This window comes from Sebastes fasciatus, chromosome 16, assembly GCF_043250625.1.
Source record: "Sebastes fasciatus isolate fSebFas1 chromosome 16, fSebFas1.pri, whole genome shotgun sequence".
In the NCBI taxonomy this organism is placed as follows: Eukaryota; Metazoa; Chordata; class Actinopteri; order Perciformes; family Sebastidae; genus Sebastes; species Sebastes fasciatus.
The window spans coordinates 18,604,574-18,627,503 of record NC_133810.1 but is presented as its reverse complement, the minus strand read 5'-3'; the positions used below and the strand labels follow the sequence as shown (position 1 = coordinate 18,627,503).

The window sequence follows — 22,930 nt, the reverse complement described above, 5'->3', positions numbered from 1 at the left end:
CCAGTAGAAACCCAAAATACAAGTATGCACCTGAAAATGAACATAATGGGTCTTCTTTAAAGATAGGGTCGATGATGTTGGAAAGCTAGCATAATTTGAAAGTAGCATCGCCTCAGGAGCTTCGCTTTGAGTTCAGGCTGGTGCACGGCGAGGGTAGAGTATGAGCAGGGAGGCATCTGATTGGTTCTTTCCCATCGCACCGCGAGGCAGTGATTGGTAGATATTTTTACAGGATTACAGCAGCTACAGATGACTGCTCTTTTTCAGAGCTCATAAGTAATGGATCGCTGTCGGGGTGTAAAGACCATTTCAACCAATATAACAAATAGTGTAAACTGGGGAACAATGTTAACCCTGCCTTTTAAGTTTGGACAAAATTTGTAAATTTTCGGGCATTGCCTAAACACTTTACACAGTGATAGGAACCGATTAAATTGACAACACCCTACACTGCTCTTGGACAAGATAAAAATTAATCTAGATACTGATAACCTGTTGCTTGCATTTCCCATCATAATATGTAAACTGCTGTAGTTTTTACTTGACTGCCTCACTCCATATCAGTGCCCAAGTGTTTTTCCCATCATCATTGTGTTCATTATAAAAAGTGTCTCAAAAAGGAGGCCTCTTTATTTTTTGGTGTCATAGCATTGAGCATTTTGCTGGCAGCTCATTCTGTCATTGAACTGGGTACAAATGGGTATTATTCAGAGTGCTGAGGTCCATTTGGGGTTTTTGTCAGGACTTAGAGTAGTGTGAAAGTTGGTGTCAGTGGACCCCTGGCCTAGTCCAGCTGAAAGCCAGTGTGTTAGTTTCTATGGTAATGGAGAAATAGTAACTACCTCCCAGCAGCGTCCCGCCGCGTGTCGCCTCCTGAATAGAGCGCATCTGCAGAAAACTGGGGGACCCTGTGAGATGGGCAGTGACCCGTCATCACACCGACTCACATATATGGTCATATATAGACATTGAATTAGCCTAAACCTCTTTTTCACACTGCTTACGTCATAACTCTTGAGAGAAAGTTGAGACTGAGCCATATATTCCCCGTTTAGTGAAAAGCAGTGTGTGAGACAGAGTAAAAAGCCGTCGCAGAGGTCATTAGGATGAGGGAGGGGGGGAGAGAAGTAAAATGAAACAACCACAAAGTGTGGGGGAAAAAATCAAACAAAAGCTGACTCCAAATCACAATGCCTCCAATAGAAATTTGAGAAGAAAAGTTATGAAAATCATACAGGGTCGGCTCTTACTTATGCAAATGTCCCTAAATTTCTCATTCATTGCCCTGAAAGTGTTGCTCTCACCCAGGAAACAGAGAAGAGTGGGAACAATTTGATATTTGGAAAACGTAGCCTACCTCGTCATTTAATACAAGAACTTTGGAAATTACTCAAAAAAAGAAAATGTACCACAGATTTCCCTACATCATGTGATTGAAGAGTCGACAGAATGACATTGGTTTAGTTTTAAAATGTCAAAATGTTAGGGAAGTTTGTGTTGACATTTAAACATTTGTATCCTAACAAAATGAAAACAATAGTGACCGCTGAAAGGAGGCTAATGTGACATGAATGGAGAGGAAATGGGCCAAACCGCAGGAGGTCATTAATGAGAAAACCATAAAGTTAAAGGAATCAAAGCAGCCTTTGAGTCGGCTTCCTTTAAGACTTTTTCCTGAAGCTCATCCTCATCCTGTTGTTTAGAGAAGCACACTGAGAATGAGGTAATAATGAACTGCTGAGCTGAAAATTAGTAAATAATGGTTACATGAGTAGTTTTTGGAAGGTTTCTATCCCCCTCCCTCCTGCTCTACTACTCTCTGACCTCGCTCCTCCCTAACCCTTACCCCCCTCGGTGGTTTCCCATGGCCTCCAATTGATTCAATTACGTGAACACACAAATACCATATGCCTAAAGATGTTTTTTCTCAACCAAGCACAAACCAAGTTGGCAGCTGCACTAACGAAACAGACTTGATGCTGATACTTTCGCAAAGATAGAAGTTGAAAAATAGGAAATTCAGCTATTTTCCTTTGATTTTTCTGTTCCCTCATGCGTTTTCAAATTAAACCTACTGGAAACATTGGAGCATCGAAAATGAAAACTCCGAAAGAAAAAAAGACAATGAATGAAGGAGAAAAGTGAATGAGGGGAGGGAAAGAGGGGAGGATCAGAAAAGTAAAGCGGTGAAAAGGAGGGAGGAGTAGCGAGTCGCCATCAGAAGTTGTTCTGCGCCGTAATTCGGCTTTGTTTTCCCTACAATAAAGTCTCCTGCATGTTGGCCTACAGCATAACATTCGGCGGAGAGAAGTGAGGCAAACAGAACATTGCGAAAGACGCTTTGCATTCTTTCGCTTTTGTACGTGTGGGACCGTTGATGAAAGAGCAACAGACACAAAATGGGGAACAAAGGGGGGCTGTGTGGATGAAGGCACTATCACTGACATCCCCAGCACTTTGAACAACTTGTCAGAGCAGACACTGAAGCAACTGCATTCTGTCACATTTGTGTACAAACCCCTTGAAAGGGCTGGCTGACCTGCCCATATCCCTTTATTGGGGTTCAAATGGCAAGAGGCATTCATTGTGTCTGGGAGAGTTCATTAAATTCATTGGTTTGACCTGTTATTTCTAGGCCAAAAGTCTGCTGATTTGGAAAAATGTGAGTCAGCCATACGTAATAGCCTACTGACCTCCGCGGGGTAACAAACCCTTTTGAAGAGCATTTCAAGGCTTTTATATGAATAGGGTCAAAGGGGAAGTTTGAGACATATCTATAGCAGAACCAATGGATTTACATCAAAAGGGAATTTGAAATCATCCAAAGATATTTAGACCTCTAATGGCTCTGTGGAGTTTTTCTTTCACAGTATACTTGAGCAAAAACCCAATTTCTAATTATTTTGGATTGATGAGGCTTTCATGTTGGAAGACACAGAATTCAGTACTTAACTAATGCTTTGTGTATGACGGACATTGGCTGGCAAACGGTATTGCTTTGCACTATTTGTCTTATTCTGAAGTTGGAAAAAGTTCGTGGAAGACATACTTGACCATTTCAGTTCCCATAAAGTCATCACATTTAGATGTAAATGGGCTCATTAGAGAGGCCAGGCTGTCAGGTTTGCATCTATTTCCCATTTATTCTTGTCAAAAACAGGCCACGGCCCACAGCGGGCGTTTTCCTGTTGACGTGTGAATGTAAAATTAGTTTCTACTGCTCTGTTTACCGATTAATGAATCGCTAAAAAGGGAGTGTTAATAACAACTGACCAGTAATTTCTAGAGTCAGTCATATTGAAATTCACAACCACAAATCAAAGATGTAAAGAGGTAAATGGGTGTAATAATATTAATAATAACAACTTTATTTTATATAGCACTTTTCAAAAACAAGTTATAAAGTGCTTTACAAAGACATAAAAAGCAAGAGAAATTAACAGGAGGTAATAAATAAAAATAGAGTTGATACAGTAAAAATGACAAGCAAGGTATGAAATACTAAAACACGGTAACAAAAAGTACAATAATAGCAGAAGAATAACTGAGACAGAAAGCAATTCTGAAAAAGTGTGTTTTTAAAATGAATTTGGAAGACAAAACAGAGCGAGCCTGCGTGATCTCCTCCGGCAGGTCGTTCCTGGCTCCAAAGGCTCGGTCTCCTCTGGTTTTAGCCTTGACCTAGGGTGTAAAGGTAATGTCAAGATACAAAGTATTTTATTGTAGAAAACCAGTGCCAAAATTGATGACACTAATTGCATACAAAATGTCCAAAAATATTTTTCTTTTCATTTATTAAGTAGATTTTTGACACATCAAACTATACTCACTGTTTGAAAATGCGGTAACACATTTTCATTTTACTCAATTATTGTTGGCTTTAAGGTCAAGCATATTACTGTCTTAAGGTCTTTACACACCGGGAGGGTTTTATTTGTGCGATTAATTCACATGTCAATATATTTTTTTGGTCTGTTGTTTTTGTCATGAATACTTCACACAGAATGCGAATAATCCGCATCGGAAAAGCAACGTAATTTTTTTTTTTGGAACAAGGTTGATTTTTCTGAGCCTTCGCACTGTGAATAAAGGCATCAACCAATCACGTTGTGCGGAACAGGTTGAGTTGTGCCTATAGACCTTCTTTCATCTACGTAACATTGCGAAGATCAGGCACATCCTGTGTCAAAATGATGCAGAAAAATTAGTCCATGCATTTGTTACCTCTAGACTCGATTACTGCAATTCCTTATTTATTATCAGGCTGCTCCAATAAGTCTCTAAAGACTCTCCAGTTGATCCAGAATTCTGCAGCACGTGTACTGACTAGAACTAGAAAAAGAGATCATATTACGCCTGTATTAGCTTCTCTGCACTGGCTGCCTGTAAAATCCAGAATAGATTTTAAAGTCGTCCTCCTCACCTACAAAGCGCTAAACGGTCAGGCCCCATCATATCTTAAAGAGCTCATAGTACCCTACTACCCCACTAGAGCACTGCGCTCACAGAATGCAGGGTTACTTGAGGTTCCTAGAGTCTCCAAAAGTAGAATGGGAGCAAGAGCCTTCAGCTATCAAGCTCCTCTTCTCTGGAACCAGCTCCCAGTTTCAGTCCGGGAGGCAGACACCGTCTCTACATTTAAGAGTAGGCTAAAGACTTTCCTCTTTGATAACGCTTATACTTAAGCTGCTATAGGCATAGACTGCCGGGGGACTTCCTATGACACACTGTCATAAGGAACTTCCTATGACACACTGAGCTCCCCTCTCCTTATGTATATACTCATGTCCCATGTCCATGTTGTTACTAACTTCATTCCTTCCCGGGAGTCCTTGTGCCTCCTTGTCTCGCAGCTAACCGTGGAGCGGGGTCACACCTGGAGCGAGGTTATACCTGGAGCATGGGTACACTTGGAGCAGGGTTTCACCTGGATCTTGGTGGTCTCCGGTATTGTGGCTGCATCTGCTGCCGCGTCGGTGCCTGCTTGACACCAACTGCTACCATCCCTAATTAACTACGTCTGTACGAGGGACTACCAATGCTAACGAGGGATTTCCAACACCTAGTGACAATGTGGCAGCCTGGAGAATAACACTTCTCAATCACTGCCAAAGACATCAAGAGCTCCCAGCAAGCATGCTGATGCTGCAGGAACCAACGCACGGGCATCGATCGCAGGGACGTCCCACACCAATACACATGGACGTACTGAGGAGAGATGCTGGACAGTGCTGGCTTTCCGATAGTTGTATTATCACTCTTTCCATCCACCACTATTGGTTTTGTGTTATCAGTCCTACTTGTATTAGCTATTACAGCTGCTAGACTGCTATTGTGGCTGCTTCTCTATCTCTCTCTCTCTATCTATCTCTCTCTCTCTCTCTCTCTCTCTCTCTCACTCTCTCTCTATCTATCTGTCCCCCCAGCCGGTCTCGACAGATGGCCGCCCGCCCTGCGCCCGGTTCTGCTCCAGGTTTCTTCCCAGTAATCGGGGAGTTTTTCCTGGCCACAGTGCGCTTGGTGGATCCTGTTGGGTCTCTAAACTATGGTGTACGGTCATAGACCTGCTCTATATATAAAGCGTCTTGAGATAACTTCTGTTGTGATTTGACGCTATACAAAAATAAATTGATTTGATTTGATTTGATTTGATATTTATGAAACAACAACACGGAGGCTCTGTAATCTCAACCAAGACAGAAAACTTTATTTCTCCTTTCAACCTTGACAAAGGCAGCACACATCTACTCCTTCCGTTCTTACCTTTCACAATAAAAAACCTAGACATATAATATTCGCACGTGAGTATTTTGCATTTTCTTGTCGTCACGTCCCTGATGTGTAAGGTTTTATTTATTTATTTATTTATTTTCACTTTAATTTATGTCACGCTTGGCCCTTTGTTATGCCTATGTTGTCAGGCTGTAAATAGAGTTCAGTTTGGGTTTTTTCCTTTTTCATTTTGGCCCAGTTACACCAGACAGAGTCCCTTAACAGAAAGTCACCACAGCAGTAGTGCTACGCCAAAGACAGTACCCAAGGGAAGACACAAAATCATGCATCTCAGTCCTTTTAAAAAACCCAAGCACTTGTAACTTTCTCTATAAATAATAATTAGTATTATTTATACCATATTTGTATTTATATTACAATTAAACTTATTACACTAGACTCTACTAGTAAGAGTTAGGATTGAACTAGAAATTTTAAATTTGCTGCTGAGTTTTACAATGACTAGCAGCAGAAGCCGAACCACTGAACTGCATGATGCATCACATCTGCACAGTAGCTCCTAACATTTATTACTGTGCTACATTTGCTTCCTGGTCAACTTATGACAATTCCTGGTGAACAAAAAAAGAAGCTCTGCTCAAAAACTTTAATTCAGAGGGTTTAGACTAACAACCAGCACCAAACAAGCTTGGCACTATTTTGAATGATGTAGCTCTTTGTCAGATATCTGTTTTTCTTTGATTATTAGTTATTTATTAACTATGTTCAGTCGTTCAGACCTGACAGCCTCACTGAGACGGACACAGTGTGGCCAGCCGTGTAGAGGCAGCCATAGCTCTGAGGATGCACCTAGCAACAGCACTTGACCTGGACTGAAACTCATCAGAGAGGCTTGACGCGGCAGACTGAGGCATCAATTCAGCAACCAGATTTACCATCAGGGGAGAACTCATGAGAGAGACAAGTAAAATGCTAATCAAAAAGGGAAAATATCTGAATGGACAAAACTTTTCAGCATTTCAGTCACAGCAATGCTGTCATTTTCATTGTTTTCTTGTTAATCATTTTTCCTAACTAGGAATAGTGGTTCACTGTGCAGATTTCTAAATGTAGGCATATGTATTCATGCTGTCTGTTTTCTATGAGCTTTCCAACTCGTGCAGTTCCATGCTTGATAGTTTTATTTCAAGAATTCCATTTGCATAAAAATGTGGAAAAAAGTGGCAATTCATGTTAGGTGGTTTTCTTAATTATTTGCATTTGAAACACTAAATTTAAACGCACAATATGTAATTTTCTGCCACTATGGGGTCTTTCAATCAAAACAATAACAAAAGACAGATAGTGACGTTGTGAAGTAACGTCTGCAGAGCTGCCGCTGATGTTTGCTCAGCTTGTTTTTCTGATAACTTAAGATCCAGATGTCCGATGACTGAAATCCTTCATCTGGTTAAAATATATTGTTAAACGACCAAGATCTAAAAAGTGTACCGTAAAAATGTGGCTTTAAACTGGATAAAAAGGACAACCAAACGCTGACACATACAGACGTGGACAAAATTATTGGTACCCTTCCGTTAAAGAAAGAAAAACCCACAATGGTCACTGAAATAACTTGAAACTGACAAAAGTAATAATAAATAAAAAAATACTGAAAATTAACTAATGAAAATCAGATATTGCTTTTGAATTATGGTTCAACAGAATCATTTTAAAAAACAAACTAATGAAATTGGCCTGGACAAAAATGATGGTACCCTTAACTTAATATTTTGTTGCACAACCTTTTGAGGCACTCACTGCAATCAAGTGATTTCTGTAACTCTCAATGAGACTTCTGCACCTGTCGACAGGTATTTTGGCCCACTCCTCGTGAGCAAACTGCTCCAGCTGTCTCAGGTTTGAAGGGTGCCTTCTCCGAATGCATGTTTCAGCTCCTTCCACAGATGTTCAATAGGATTTAGATCAGGGTTCATAGAAGGCCACTTCAGAATAGTCCAATGTTTTGTTCTTAGCCCTTCTTGGGTGTTTTTAGCTGTGTTTTGGGTCATTATCCTGTTGGAGGACCCATGACCTGCAACTGAGACCAAGCTTTCTGACACTGGGCAGCACATTTCGCTCCAGAATGCCTTGATAGTCTTGAGATTTCATTGCACCCTGCACAGATTCAAGACACCCTGTGCCAGATGCAGCAAAGCAGCCCCAGAACATAACCGAGCCTCCTCCATGTTTCACATTGTTGTGTTCTTTTCTTTGTATGCTTCATTTTTGCGTCTGTGAACATAGAGCTGATGTGACTTGCCAAAAGGCTCCAGTTTTGTCTCATCTGTCCAAAAGACATTCTCCCAGAAGCTTTGTGGCTTGTCAATATGCGTTTTGGCAAATTCCAGTCTCGCTTTTTTATGATTTGGTGTCCTCCTGGGTTGTCTTTCATTAAGTCCACTTTGGCTCAAACAGCGACGGATGGTGCGATCTGACACTGATGTACCTTGACCTTGGAGTTCACCTCTAATCTCTTTGGAAGTTGTTCTGGGCTCTTTGGTTACCATTCGTATTATCCGTCTCTTCAATTTGTCATCAATTTTCCTCCTGCGGCCACGTCCAGGGAGGTTGGCTACAGTCCTGTGGACCTTAAGCTTCTTAATAATATGTGCAACTGTAGTCACAGGAACATCAAGCTGCTCTTATAGCCTTTACCTTTAACATGCTTGTCTATAATTTCCTTTCTAATCTCCTGAGACAACTCTCTCCTTAGCTTTCTGTGGTCCATGTTCAGTGTGGTACACACCATGTTACCAAACAGCACAGTGACTACTTTTCACCCTTTAAATAGGCAGACTGACTTATTACAAGTTTGAAGACACCTGTGATGCTAATTACAGGACACACCTTAGTTTAACATGTCCCTATGGTCAAATTATTTTCAATCTTTTCTAGGGGTACCATCATTTTTGTCCAGGCCAGTTTCATTAGTTTGTTTTTCAAAATGATTCTGTTGAACCACAATTCAAAAGCAATGTCTGATTTTCATTAGTTAATTTTCAGTAAATTTTTATTTATTATTACTTTTGTCAGTTTCAAGTTATTTCAGTGACCATTGTGGGTTTTTCTTTCTTTAACGGAAGGGTACCAACAATTTTGTCCACGTCTGTATGCAAAGGGTCTATGGCTATGCAAATGGTCTACGGCTTCTTCTTGACATGCGACCAAATGAAACGGATGTTATCTTGATTCAAATTGCGTATTTCTCTAGGTTTGAAAATTGTTTGGAAACATTTGGGATAATGTCACAACTCGACAAAATATATAACATAGATCTAGTTGTTTTTAGACATTTTAATGCAGATATATTATACATTTAAGTACAAGTGAATTATGATGGATGTCTTTCCATTTTGTTAAAGGGAAATTTCCCAATACTACTGATTGCAGAAGTGACTTTTCGTAATCACACTTATGATCCTTTTACACTGTGGGACTTAGTTATACTCTCTAATGGACCTCCATGACGGAGGTTGCTAGGAGATTTTTACGAAGCACCTCAATCAACCGCAGCTCAGACTTGTGTCAGCATGACGTACGATGCGTCATTTGTCATATTCACACACACGGAGATGTTTCAGTGTGCAGCGTGGCCTCTTGCTTTTCAGTGGAGTGTGTATCAAATGTACTGAATCCTTCATGTGGACAAATAAACACATAAAAGTAAGACGGCAAAGAGGCATAGTGTTTGTAAAGATGCTGTAATATCAAACTGGTAAAGATGATAGTGCTCCGATGATTAGAGTGTGTATTATTATTAATGGTGTTCTCTTTGTAGCATAGAAAGTTCAAGAAAGCACATAAATAACCACAGACAGATGGGAAAAAAAATTGAAGGAAGGGACAGAGAGCTATGTGAACATTTTATTGTAACCTGTTAAATGTATTGGCACTTTGCTGGCTCCTGTATCTTTGCTTTGGATTTGGCTGACACTTGTTGAGGAACCAGAGGCGACTCAGTGCCTTAGTTGTGTTGTGAAAAAGAAGAGAAAAAGATTCTCCATCATGCCGAAGCATTATATGCCCCGCCATCAACCATAATGAGTTTATTTTGTCCAACACAGATTAGACAACCTCCTACACACTTATTTCTACCACTTTCATTAGCTGATGTCATCATAGTTTGCTCTGCTTTTTTTTCTTCTTTTGCTGGTCTCAGCTTAAAAATCACCGTTCCTGGACCAGACTGAAATAAACAAATTGAGTCAAAGAAAAACCAATCAAAAGCATCTAAAAAGAGTCTTTTGAATTTCGTATCTGAAGCTACGGTTGGCTGCATTTAGTAGTAGTAAGTACAGTAGCAGTCAGGATTTTTCAGCTATTTCTGCAATTCCTGAAAAATAGAAAACATGTCAGCTAAACTCAAATCATCAAATCGAGCTCAAATCAGGTTTGGGTGTAAAAACGAGTAGTCAGTCCCAGGCTTTACATCTCAGAGACAGAAAACTCATCCTGTGTTTTGTAGTTTTGAAAGAGAGTCACTCCTGTTTGCCCCTCAACAAACACTCCCTTATTTGTGCACAAGCCAGAAACTGACAAATCCAAAATAAAATGTTTTTTGATGCTGGTCTCTTCCCGGAATAGGAAATGTCAACAGACTGTCAAAAAAGTCAGAATTTATCTAATAGTGAAGCATATTTACAGCGGCACAAACAGTAAATATTTTAGTAGGGATTAGGGATACACTGATTCAACTTTTTCCATCCCAGTAGTGATACCTAGGCTTTGGGTATCGGCCGATACCGAGTACCGATTCGATACCAGTGTTTAATCAATAAGCTGAATGCCTCACTGTGTGGATGTGACTGGGATCATTCTCTTATGTATAAGGTGACATCAGGCTCGACTTTAACGTTGCTTTCCTAACTTTGTAAAACAAAATGTAACGAATAAATACATATAGATTTAGTGAATTGTTATTTATTACTAAAATAATAAATTGTACACCAGCAACTTGCTAAAATATCTTTAAAATTAACAGGAATTACAAGGTGTAAACCTTTTTAATGCAGCAACAAATTGGTCAAAACTTAAACAGAAATTTAAATTTCAGTATATAATGTAAACATAGAATTTAATTTAATTGAATAGATCGCCCCCATTGTCATCGATATCTGATCCAGCTATTTGAGTCAGTATCGGCCCGATATCTGATCCAGTATCGGTATCGGTGCATCTCTATATTTTAGGCTTTTCTCACCTACTTTTTGAATTTTATTGTTCTGTTTTGTATGCACTCCTGTTACACAATAGGTAACTGTTGCGGCAGTTTAATTGGGATGTAAAAATAAGTTCATATAGCTAGAATTGTGACACTTTGTGCTTTCAAACAATGTATAGTTTGTCAAAGTAAAGTGAGGGATCAAATAGATGTTAACCAACATTCACTCCAGGCTTGTGTTTGGGCTGCTGCACATCAAGTAGAACAATTTAGCCCTGTGGAAGGGAAACATGATGGAAACGTTTCTGACAGAAAAGATTTTTGAGCCAATAAAAACCACATTTTCAAACACAATACATTAAGTAACATGTTAAAAGGAGACTGCTGTTCGTGTCCTGTGTGAAACTAAAAGTCAACGTTCACTTGTTTTTGTTGCCTAAGCCTAACAAAGTAGTTTTGTTGCGTTTTTCATTTGTTTTGTTTCAATGTCGTAGTCATGTTAAGTCACACCATGATGTTTTTTTACTAAACCTAACTAGGTCTGTCCTGAATACCATTTTTTGGGCTTCGAAAGTAATCAAAGCTTCGTTGTGCAGTGCGGCGCGGCAGACTGACATTTTCACACACACACACACAGACACACTTGTATTCACAACAAACAACGATATCCGTCTGAGAATAACTAATAATAATGAATAACGTTGTGGGATTATTCCTTATTTCATGGGCTATTCCGCGGTTTATACATTATTATTACATACTCATATATAAAAAAAAAATTAAATGAAGCATTCGAATAGTGATTTGGAAGTTGGCAACGGTCGAAGCATCGAAGCATTAAAGCAGTCGGGTCAGCCCTAAACCTTAACTTTTTTTTTTTTTCAATGTATTAGTCATTTTAAGCGAAACCATGATGTTTGTTTTTTTTGCTAGACCTAACCAAGTAGTTTTGTTGTGTTTTTGTGTTTTGTTTCAATTTACAACATTAAAACAGTTTAAAACGGCAACCATAGTTTAGGAGCAAATGCATTTCCCTCAAAATGTAATTGAGAATGCAGTTTAGTTGTATGGGAACTTTATTTTGTAGGAGAAAGACAGGGTTGTTTCAAACAAAAACAATTTAATTTCAAATTTAATGTTGATCTGCTGGATGTTTCTTGTAACTTTAGTTCAGTTAAAGTGTTTAATTGTGAGGCTCAATTGCTCCACTCTCACTGCATTCTTCTTGGAGGGAAACATATTTTATCGTGGATTACGTTTGTCTTTGACAGGACAGGACTTTCCCCCAGGAGACCACCATTTGTGTACCATGGGAAGTCAATATTCACTTATTTTTGTTGCCTAAACGTAACGTAGTTTTGTCGTGTTTTTTTTGTCATTTTAAGTCAAACCATGATGTCTTTTTACAAAACTTAACCAAGTTTTGTTGTGTTTTTTGTTTTGTTTCAATTTCCAACATTATATAGAAAATACATTTCCCTTGAAATGCAATTGAGAGAGCAGTTTAGTTGTATGGGAACTTAATTTTGGGAGACAGGGTTGTTTCAAACACGGTACATAAAATAATATGTTAAAAAACTGAGCATCTAAAATAAATTTAATTTAAAGTTTAATGTTGATGTTTCCTGTGACTTTAATTAAAGTAAAAATGCTATTTGATCTGTTTAATTGTGAGGCCATGCTGAGTTAAGCAGTGCTTTTTCAATTACCATCTTGAAATGGTCACTTAAATGTCTTCTCATCCTAAAATAATCCCTCAAAAGCCTCCACTTAGATATGATCAGACAGTATTCATGCATGATAAAACACATTACAGAGTTAAGATAGTTGTGCTTTAATTCTGTATATTTACAACTGCAACTAAACACTGTTTAGCATTGAATTCCCTGTGGTTCACCTGTAGGGCCTTATATCTGTCACATTATGGTACCTCAACTGCCTGCGTCTCTTTGTCCGTCTCCCTCTCTCTTAAGGATTCATTAGTCCCTATAGACTCCTGCAGCCTCAACATATTGCACCATTCAGCTGGTACTTATGTGTCATCTGTTATCTATTGGACTGGTGTTTTCTGGCGACCATATGAATGATAATCAGGCCTTTGTGCGTCCATAGAGGTGCAGCAGGATCCGCGGTCTGTGATGTTGCCTCAGGGGGAGATTAGGAGGGGCAGCCGGCCCTCTGTGTCACGTCGACAGTCACAGCGCCCATCCGCGGCTGGGCCAAACCCCACTGGGACCTTAAATCCTGTTACACTGTCAGCTAAAACCATCATTTGTATTAGAGATGTGTGGGTGTTTAAGTGTGTGTACACATTAAGCGAGGGGGGATAGTGTCTTAAACTATGAATTATTCATACCAAAAAGAAAAGGAGATATTGACTACATCTCCATAAACAGACTGCTCTCTTTATGTCATCAGGCACGAGATCTTTGGGTATAATTGCGTAAAAGCCCCTGAAAATGTGCTTCTCCAACGGCACAGCAGGCACTGGTCATCATCAGGGGTGAACTTCAGTGATGGCAATTGTTCCAACTTAATATCTTATAAATAATTTACTATTTCAGGGGCATTTGCTTTCCCCCCTATCAAACATAAACGTTAAGGAGCTTTACCAACCCACAGCTGTATGCTAGTGGAGCTCACTGGGTTTGCGGGAAACACAGATGTGATGATGCATGAATCTCATCACAAGTGGCTATAAATGTATATTTTTTTAGCTTGGGACTAGTGCAAAAAAGCTGTAATAGAGTTGAAATAATGTGAGTGGGCTATTTTCCCTCGATTATTTATCTCAGTAACAAGTGATTATGGAGAATGAGATTCTTTGCACTTCTGGCCCGCGCCTCCAGAGGGAGGTCAAAACTATTTGTCAGTCTCCAGTTGGGATTGCAAATTAGGATGAGCCTCCCTGCGTGACGACCCATGAAACCTCTATTCCTATCCACAGGGTGACTGCTGTACATAATTTGAAAATTAGGGCCTTTGATAACATCTTTATGTTGAGCAATACATCAAGCTGCCACCTCCTGTTGCTGGAAAAAAAACACCATTTTAGACGTTTTAAATCTGCATTGTTTAAAAAAAAAACACACATTTTGCCTATTTAATTTTGTTCTTTTCTTTTGCACATAATCTGCACTCTTCATGAGAATAATAGTGCTTTTTAAACATATGATGAAAACACGTCATTACCTCATTAAGATTCGGAATAAAAGCGATAGATTTTGTATTTACAGAGTGCAACAAGATTGACAGACTATAGTTAATGGCTAATTCCTGGCAGGGAATGAAAGGAGAGCAAAAATGAAAATGGCTCTCTCGCAGATATAACAGTCATTCGGGCAGATATTTAGTCTCGTTAAAGGGTTTAACTGCTCCTAATTTGTAGCTACTTTAATGGCGCAGCGTAATTACAGGTCTGGCCTTTTATGGAAGATTAGTGGTGTGAAGCTGAGCACATTATAGTGGCCTCTTTAATGGGCAGAAAACGGATAGCATCACACACGCATGTGGGGATGTTTTGGGAACTAATTCTCTGGATGTGACAATTTATGGGAAATATGGCTAAAACAGAGGACAATATCCAGATGATTAAAATGGACTAACCTCACACAGAAAAAGCTAATAAAGCTACAGCCAACTTAAATCATTGCCCTATATCAATAATGTCCTGATGCGTTATGATGCCATGTTTATGATGTCATATTTATCCTTAATTCTAAGAGATCAACAGACTATTTCTGTGTTTTATGAGAGAATAAAACTGAGGATAGAGAAATCCCATTCCACTATTTACTCACACATTACGGGTCCCGTTCTCTTTGAAGGTCTTGTTCAGAGAGACCTTAAAGTGAAAGAAAATGTTTTCCTATTACTTAATTGAATCAGAGCGCGAGGCTGGGGGCTTCACGCGCGGCGCACTGGGCTCCTCTATGACAGAGTCGCCTTTGTTGCGTCTATCCGCCGCTGTCACACACTTTAATTCGACTCTCTTTCTCTCTCATTGAAACCCCTCCACAATGACATTCAATAAGGGCCGCAGAGTGAAAACCTGGTTATTTTTACATATTCTTTCCCCCCCCTCTCCGACTCGGCAGGGGCCCGAGCAAAGGAATTAATCACTGCTCTTTAACAGCACTGCCTCCAGGCGATGACTTGTCCCTTTTTTTTTGTTGTGCCCAGAAATGACACATTAACCTTAAAATGGATATGCGTAAACTTTACATGCAGCTGCTGCGTTCAACACTGTCAGTAAAAGTAGCCACACAAGTGCAGAAGAACCTGGCACACAAATGATTAACCACATACAAAAATTATTATAGCAATTTATTCAGAAGTTTAATAGCCTATACATGCACATGCAGCCGACCTTCTCATACACCAGATCCAGGCATAATGAAGCTTTAATCTTAAAGAAACGATGGGTAATAATTATGTAATTTACCTGCTGTTATTAAAATGCAATAAATGTACATTAACAGTTCTGAAAGTTTCTCCTTCCAGTTCTACAGACACAATTAAGACTATATATACATACCTAATAGGCTGCTTAATGTCTATGAGACAAACCTTGAATACATACACTTGGCTGTCCGATGTGACAGGAGCGTTTTTTTTAAAGCTGTGCTCTATGATAAAAATGAGAGAGTGATGATAAAAGGGAGAATGGGGCAGTGCCGCCTCTTGCGGCGTGGGTGGGGCTGACAAGAATAGACTACATTATGCAGTTCATTTAGTTAACAAGTGAAATAATGGGGAAGCGTGCAGTGGGAATGCCGAGAGAAAAGGCACAAAACCCTATTGAGAGCTCTCTTGGCCGCTTTACAGCGTAACCGTCACATGGGCCGAAACCGGAGTCCACGGCGGCTATTTAAGGAGCTGCTCGCTGCGCCTTCAGCACCACAAAGCTGTCCACCGTCACGAGGAGAGCAGCACGCTGACAACCAACCACCACCACGCACCAGGCTTCAACTTCAACAAGTTTTGCAAACATGCCGAGGTCTTTTCTCGTGGATTCCTTGATTTTAAGGGAGGCCAGCGACAAAGGGAGCGAGAACCACCCACCTTTATTCCCGTACGCCGTGCACTCGCCTCACCATCCGCACGGGCTGGCGGGCTCGTGCCACTCGAGGAAAGCCGGACTCCTGTGCTTCTGTCCGCTGTGCATGACCGCGTCGCAGCTCCACCCGTCACCACCCACGCTGCCGCTCCTCAAGGCGTCTTTTTCCCCCTTCGGCTCGCAGTACTGCCACTCGGCGCTGTCGAGGCAACACGCTTCATCCAACAGCATCAACCTGAGCCACGCACCGGGGATTTACCAAGCTGCGTACTCGGTGCCGGACCCAAGACAGTTCCACTGCATCTCCATCGGTGAGTAGATTAAAAAAGCTCCATTTAAATGCTTCAGCCAATGTATAAAAAAGCCCCATCTCATGTGTTTCCACCAGTGTCTGACAATCTCTTTATTTTTTCTACAGAAAACAGCAACAGCAAACTTCAAAGCAGCAAGCGCATGCGCACGGCCTTCACCAGTACACAACTTTTGGAGCTTGAGCGAGAGTTCACCTCCAACATGTACCTGTCCAGACTGAGGCGCATCGAGATCGCCACGTACCTGAACTTGTCCGAGAAACAGGTGAAAATCTGGTTCCAGAACCGCAGAGTGAAGCACAAAAAGGAGGGCAAGAGCAGCGGCCAAAGGACTGGCTCACATAACTGCAAATGCTCGTCCATGTCCTCCACGGCGAGATGCTCGGAGGAAGAGGAGGATGACATGCCCATATCGCCCTCCTCCTCGTCCGAGAAGGAGGACGTGGACCTGTCCGTCTCACCCTGAACTGAACTCTCTGTGAAACATTCTTGGTCCTCATGATTTTGAAATACAGCCAAAAAAAAGACTGTTTCCACTTGTGTTCAGTCGTCTGTACATAGAAAGAGAATATTTAATCAGGGAATTGTCCTGATTTTATTGTATAGCTGTATACATGTTGTACGTTTTGTATGTAGTTTTTTTCTGAAAACGGTCCATTTTGTTGTTGCCAATCTGATGAGTATGGTAGGCATATTTGTAAAGATAAACCCAACAAAACAATAGCAACATTGTTTATTAGTATTTGGGTGGAAGACGGTATTTTGTATACATACTTGGTTAGATTCATTCTATGTGGATGGAACTGTGACTTCAAATATGGAAAGCTGAAGAGAAATTCCCTCAATGTCACTCTGAAATTATATCTTCAGTGTAATTGAAAAATATTTATTTATTTAAAAATGTTGATACTTAAATAAAAATATTTCTGAGCGGCATACTGTTGTGGTGTGAGTTAAATATTTTTGGTCTTTTACGCACCAGCGAGTGCGCACAGTGGCGCGCGTAAACCCAGGTTAATAACATCACTTTTGACATTAGATTATTTTTTTAAAAAGATGCTGGAGACAATTAGATGATGTCAAACACTGTGTGATAGTCTTTGGTCAAAAATGGTAACATGAATTACATCTCCACACACACATTTAACTTCCTGGTTGTGCTGTATGTGGCAACATGTGCAGTGCATTATTTTCAACGCAAGACCCATTTTCTTTGCAATTTAAAATCTAGATTTTAATATTCTTTTAAAAGAAGGCACAGCTGCTGTGCGCAAGGGGTGTTTAGTGTATGAGAAGAAGACTAAAAAAGGTTCATAATGTTTGCTCAAAGATCCAAAAAGAAATTGGAAAGGACAAAAGTACATTTATTTTCTGAGATTCCCAGCCTTGCACTGCACACTACAGACAAATAACATGTTCTTGTCTAGAAGGAAACTCATTAGGCCACATGAGCTGAACTCCACCCTGGACGAGTAAATTAAATGCTCAATAATCTTTATCACTCAGAGAGTTGATAAAGACGTTGTTGTGATGTCCTTTTATGTGCTTTTCCTTGGGGACACTCGACCCACATATCATTGCCTGGCCCTTAGGAGCCCCTTTTCAAGTTTCCTCTGCAGCTGAAATGATCTGTCTCGTGTGACTGAGCTAATAATCACTGCGGGAGTATAATGGAGTGTGCATATCTTAAGATATCGATCTAACATGAACATAAATGAGGGAAAGACACAGTTTGGTGTCCATGACCCGTATTGTTCTTATTGTTAACGCACCAGTGTGGTCAAGTTTTATTATCTCCAGTTGTGTTTTAGACTCAATACAAGCCTCTTCAACTCAAATATTATCTTTTAAATAATTAAAAACATAATTATTAATTAGCATATAATGAGATTTTTATGGCAAATCATGAAATCCACAAAATTAAATAATGTGCCAAGTCAAATAATTACGCAGCATCCTCAAAGATAAATTCAGTCTTTAGGCAAAAGAGTTTTGTTGGATATTCTGGTTCAAATTAGTCTAAAATTATATGTATATTTTTACTCAAGTTAAAAATATGTCATTTGCACAAGAACATCTCCAAAAAAAAGACCAAACCAGGAGTTTAGCGTATCGTTCCAGTTTTGTTCGCCTATTTTACGCACCGCTCCAGCTGCTCTCTGACTGAAGCTTTGCTTCTCAAAATTACATTTATTATGTTGAATAGGCTTTAAATTATATTTGCAACCTTGGAAACGTATCTCTATACTTTTTTAAACGGAGTAAAAACGTCTTAAATAGCATATACAGCACATTATCTGCATCAGTGTGCCTTTTTTTTTGGATGTGAAGTTTCACTTGTAAACTTTCATTTAATTGTTCACTTAACCATTTTAACAAAACTCCAGTATTTGCATTTGTTAAGATATGGGATTAGACTATTTTGTTAATTGCACCATAGAGCCCCATTTTGCTCACAACGTCCTCTGCAAAGCGCCCTTTATCCATTCAATAGCCTCGGGGGTATGTGCGCCCTGGGGGAGCTTATATACGCTCGGTGCTCCAAATGCTCAATTTATTTATTCTTAATTTTGTGCCGATCAATTCATTGAAGCAAAAAGGACTACGGTGTCTTTTTAAAAAGAAGAAAAGGGAATTGTGGACGTAACCTTGACGGAGCTGAGGAGAGTTCTCCCCTGACGCTGGAGAGCCGCTTGAGTCAACAGGCGCCCATCTAGCAGACTCGCCCTTGTCTTTATTCCGGCTAATTTTTTATTTACGGCTTTTCTTTGACATGTCTCTTATCTATCAGATTAAAAGAACAGCTTGTAACAAATCAGTCTGCACGATTTACAACAGCATTAAAAGGGGACAAAAGGAGCAGGCAGTCAGTACCTGAGAGTCTGGTAGACGGCGCGGCGCTGCAGCTGATTCGATGGTTTGAAAAATACGCACGAAACAAAATACTTGAATCCTGAAAAAGAGCCTTTGTACGTTTCTTTAGAAATCAAGCAATTCTGCATGACAAAGGACAATTAATAAGCCGTCTTTTCACGACCAGCAGCTGGTTTCCCCGTCAAGGAAAGTTGGAAAAAATTCAGACTGAATGCGCGCAAAAGCCCCTTTGCGCGCAGACAGCAACCCAAGGTGACCCATTTGGCACAGTTAAAATAACCAAGCCGAGGTAAAAGCGAGGGAACTGTCAAAAACATTTAAGCTGAAATATCTTGAAATTGCAAATCCCTTTATGTGGAGGGACGCTGCCGATGTGGGTTAGTCGTACAAAGGAGGTGGTTAAGTTGGAGAGGCTTTGGAAACGGACACGTGGCTTCTCAATGAGAGCTCCTTTTGGAACCCGCGTGGCTTGCTGTGGCACTGCAACATTCAACTACTTTAAACTTATCCAGCTTAGTAAATGTGTTTAGTAAACCCAAAGTGTTAACCTACAAACTTTAACCAAATACTTTATAAACTTTTTAACACTTTTGTACATTTATAAAGTGTTTGTTTACTCGTTTTTTAAAGGACAAAACTGCCTGCTGCTCCAGGCTTTCCAACCTCGCTTCTAAATGTGGAGTACTGAGTTATTGTCAGAAGAGTGAATGCTATTTTCAAGAGGATGTTTTTTTCAAACAAGCATTTAATAGTTTAGTGCACTTTTATCTTCATATTGCATTACTTTATGGTGTTTGCTGGCGTTTTTTTATTTGGCGTGCAGCTGTTTTTTTGCCAGGAAATTGGAAGGAAATATGATATAAGTATATAATTGTGCGTATTTTTGTGTATGAATTGTAAATGGCAAATGTTTTTTATTTCTGCATTAACATCGGGAAGGCAGCTAAATATGAATTTAATTCATAGCTTGTATAAAAGGGGTTTTCTTATATTTTGGCACAGCTTCATCCAAACTCGACCTGGAAACAGTCTCAGTTGCTCTAGATGCTTTATTTTTTTAAACGACTGTGGTTTAAGTGGTAAAAAATGGAAAATGTTTCATTATGGAGCTGTTAGTGTGGACAAAGTGTGTTCAGCCTGCTGCTGAAGTGGCGAGAAAGGAAACCACTGTTTTTCTGCTGCAACATGTGAACCCATTGAGCTGTATAGAATGTGTTTAACAGCTAATCAGTAATGTAAGATGAAGGACTGGCACGCAGCTTCACTTCTCCTCTCTTTCTCACCCTCTAATTGAATATTCAACGCGCGCACCGTGCTCTGCCTTTTTTTTTTTTTTTTTTCAGCGTGCTTGAGAATGCGCCTTTCTAATTCTCGGCCCAAACACAAGCAGTGTCAAAGGTCGACAAATAATGAACTGCGCAGACATGGAAGTGACCTCTGCAAGCGCCAAAGCTCCAAAGTGAATGCTTCTCAATGGGGATTCCCGTCCAAATATTTGATGTGACATTTGGGTAAAAATTACAGTGGACTTTCATTCATTAGTCCACATGTAAATATGAATATTATACTCAGCAGAGACATCTAGAAACGAGAGGCATATCCTATCTGGTCACTGAGGTAAAACACTTGTAAAATCAACTTCTAGGGACTGTAGCCAATAAAAAAAATAAGAATATTGTAAGATATTTTCTTGCACCATGTCCTCCACTATATAATAGTTTATTATTTAAAACAAACACTTGCATCATGACTGGTGAGTCCTCCTGTATTGTATGATTGTATTATTGTATATCTGTATTATGGCAAACAGCAGAAATATGAATTATGCAGTTTAATCTGTGGTTTTTGCAATATAGAATCAGGCAGTTGAAATTAGATTTTGAGAATGGAGACAGAGGCAAGGTCTTTGGTGAAGGGAAGCTACGCGCACGCACTCAGTGCGCATTATCCACGCGCGCACACATAGACCCAAAAACCTATTGGGGCACAGAGTGACGGTGTTTTCGTCAGTAGATAAAGACAGTTTAAGTTCCCTCCTCGGCCACAGTATTTCTTGGGTAGTTTGGAGCACTGAATGTACCTGAAGCACGCACACTGTCGCTGTGTCTGTCTGTTTAACCCGCAGTTTAGTGGCTCGCTCACATACGCAGTGTGGAGCAGGAGCGTCATCTGGTGGCAAACACCAGAGCTAACTGCACAACCATACTTTGGAGATTTTTTTCTCTCCATTTTTTTGTATTAATAGTTAAACCAGAATTTCCCTGTAGCCTACAGTATTATTTTTGAATAGTAAACTATCTTAGATATAGGAACACAAAAGCTTCTGTAGGTCCCAAGCACACCACATGTAACTGGAATAACATGTGAACTCCAAAGGGCCCCATCAGTCTCAGGGGGGGCCCCTTGAATGCTCCTCATTCACACAGCAGCAGTAGCACCACAGCCTCTTTTATATTGCTCCTCTCAGTGAGAAGCCTTCTGAAGGAAAGTTATGAAGAAGTTCTCAGGAAAAACTGGGTGCATTTCCATCTAAAATTATGATGTGAAATTTAGCAGATGATATTATATGTTGCTAGAAAGTTGGACTAACAAAACAGACAGTCACTTATGCACTAGACAACATCTTTGAACATGTATAACTTGTGTGACACTGTCTCCATAAAATATGTCAAAAGGAGACAGAAGTGAAGCTCGATACCTATAGAAGTGCTTTAGCAGAGATCTGAATAGAGGAAGAGGAAGAAGGAAGAAGAAAAGACAAGTGTCCAGAGGAAAGTTAAAGGAACACTTTGTAACATTTAGGGGATCTATTGGCAGAAATGGAATATATTATTAATAACTGTTTTCTTTAGCGTATAATCACCTCAAACTAAAAATTGTTGTGTCTTTGTTAGCTTAGAATGAGCCGTTTATATCTACATGGGGAGCGGGTCCTCTTCATGGAGCCAGCCGCAATGTTTCTAAAATAGGCCAGAATGGACAAACAAAACACTGGCTCTAGATATTCACGTTTCTGCGTCTCCCACCATAGTTCTCCGACACACTTGGCACACAAGAGAAGTTCAATAAGGTCTCGATTAGTTTCAATCTGCAACCTCACCGCTAGATGCTGCCATATATTACACACTGCACCTTTAATAACTTGAGTACCTTCTATTGTACAGTATGAGGCCTGTTTCACAAAATCGCTAAAAGTGCGCTTCACTTGGCAAGAACACTGTAGTCAATAACAAAGCTCATATTTCATGTAATATTTGAATAAGAATCTTCATAGTTTTTTTGTCACTCTGAGTACCCAAACCAATCATTCTGACTAACAGGTCACTTAGAGATGTCATTAGTGTAATATTAATTTGAAATGGCACTGATGACACATGATGTCTGTTGTTGTAATTATTGTCACCCAGTCTTTGTCCCCTCAGAATGATGTTAAACCCCCAGACAACAAATATATACAGTATATATATAAAAGGCTAAACATCTGCTTGTGAAAGTGGAGACCTCAAGTAACATTTAACAAAATAAAATCCTCCTTTTGGTGATGAGTTGGATTCCACCAGTTTGTTTGAATTTCACTGCTTGACACTGAATCACCTTTATTGGCCAAGTATGTGTTCACATACAGTACAAGGAATTTGACTCAATTTTGTTGCATCTCTCTAGGTGTACTTACACGGAAATGGAAATAACAGCTAGGAACAAGGACAACAAAGCTGGACAAATAAAGGTAAATAATAGACACAAGTAGGG

General features: G+C 39.8%; 2 protein-coding genes across 3 annotated transcripts in view; both read left to right on the top strand.

Moving 5' to 3' along the window:
- kif20a (kinesin family member 20A) overlaps positions 1–22,930 on the top strand; it is a 119,795-nt gene that overhangs the window by 32,550 nt on the left and 64,315 nt on the right. Inside the window, exon 3 of one of the 2 annotated variants that reach the window (XM_074611698.1) lies at positions 22,844–22,907. The exons of the other annotated variant lie outside the window; for it this stretch is intronic. The gene's annotated coding sequence lies outside the window, so the exon portion shown is untranslated. The remainder of the gene's footprint in view (positions 1–22,843; positions 22,908–22,930) is intronic. 2 annotated transcript variants of the gene reach the window in all.
- On the top strand, positions 15,564–17,236 carry gsx1 (GS homeobox 1). Its single transcript, XM_074611547.1, has 2 exons — positions 15,564–16,306; positions 16,414–17,236. Exons 1-2 carry the CDS (start codon positions 15,928–15,930, stop codon positions 16,770–16,772), a joined length of 738 nt encoding a protein of 245 aa, XP_074467648.1. The 5' UTR covers positions 15,564–15,927; the 3' UTR covers positions 16,773–17,236.

What these genes read in the sequence shown, in the direction of transcription:
- gsx1 (XM_074611547.1), top strand. Translation starts at nt 15,928, where the DNA reads ATGCCGAGGTCTTTTCTCGTGGATTCCTTGATTTTAAGGGAGGCCAGC. An exon ending in GTTCCACTGCATCTCCATCG is followed by an intron (nt 16,307 to 16,413) that starts GTGAGTAGATTA and finishes TTTTTTCTACAG; the next exon opens with AAAACAGCAACAGCAAACTT.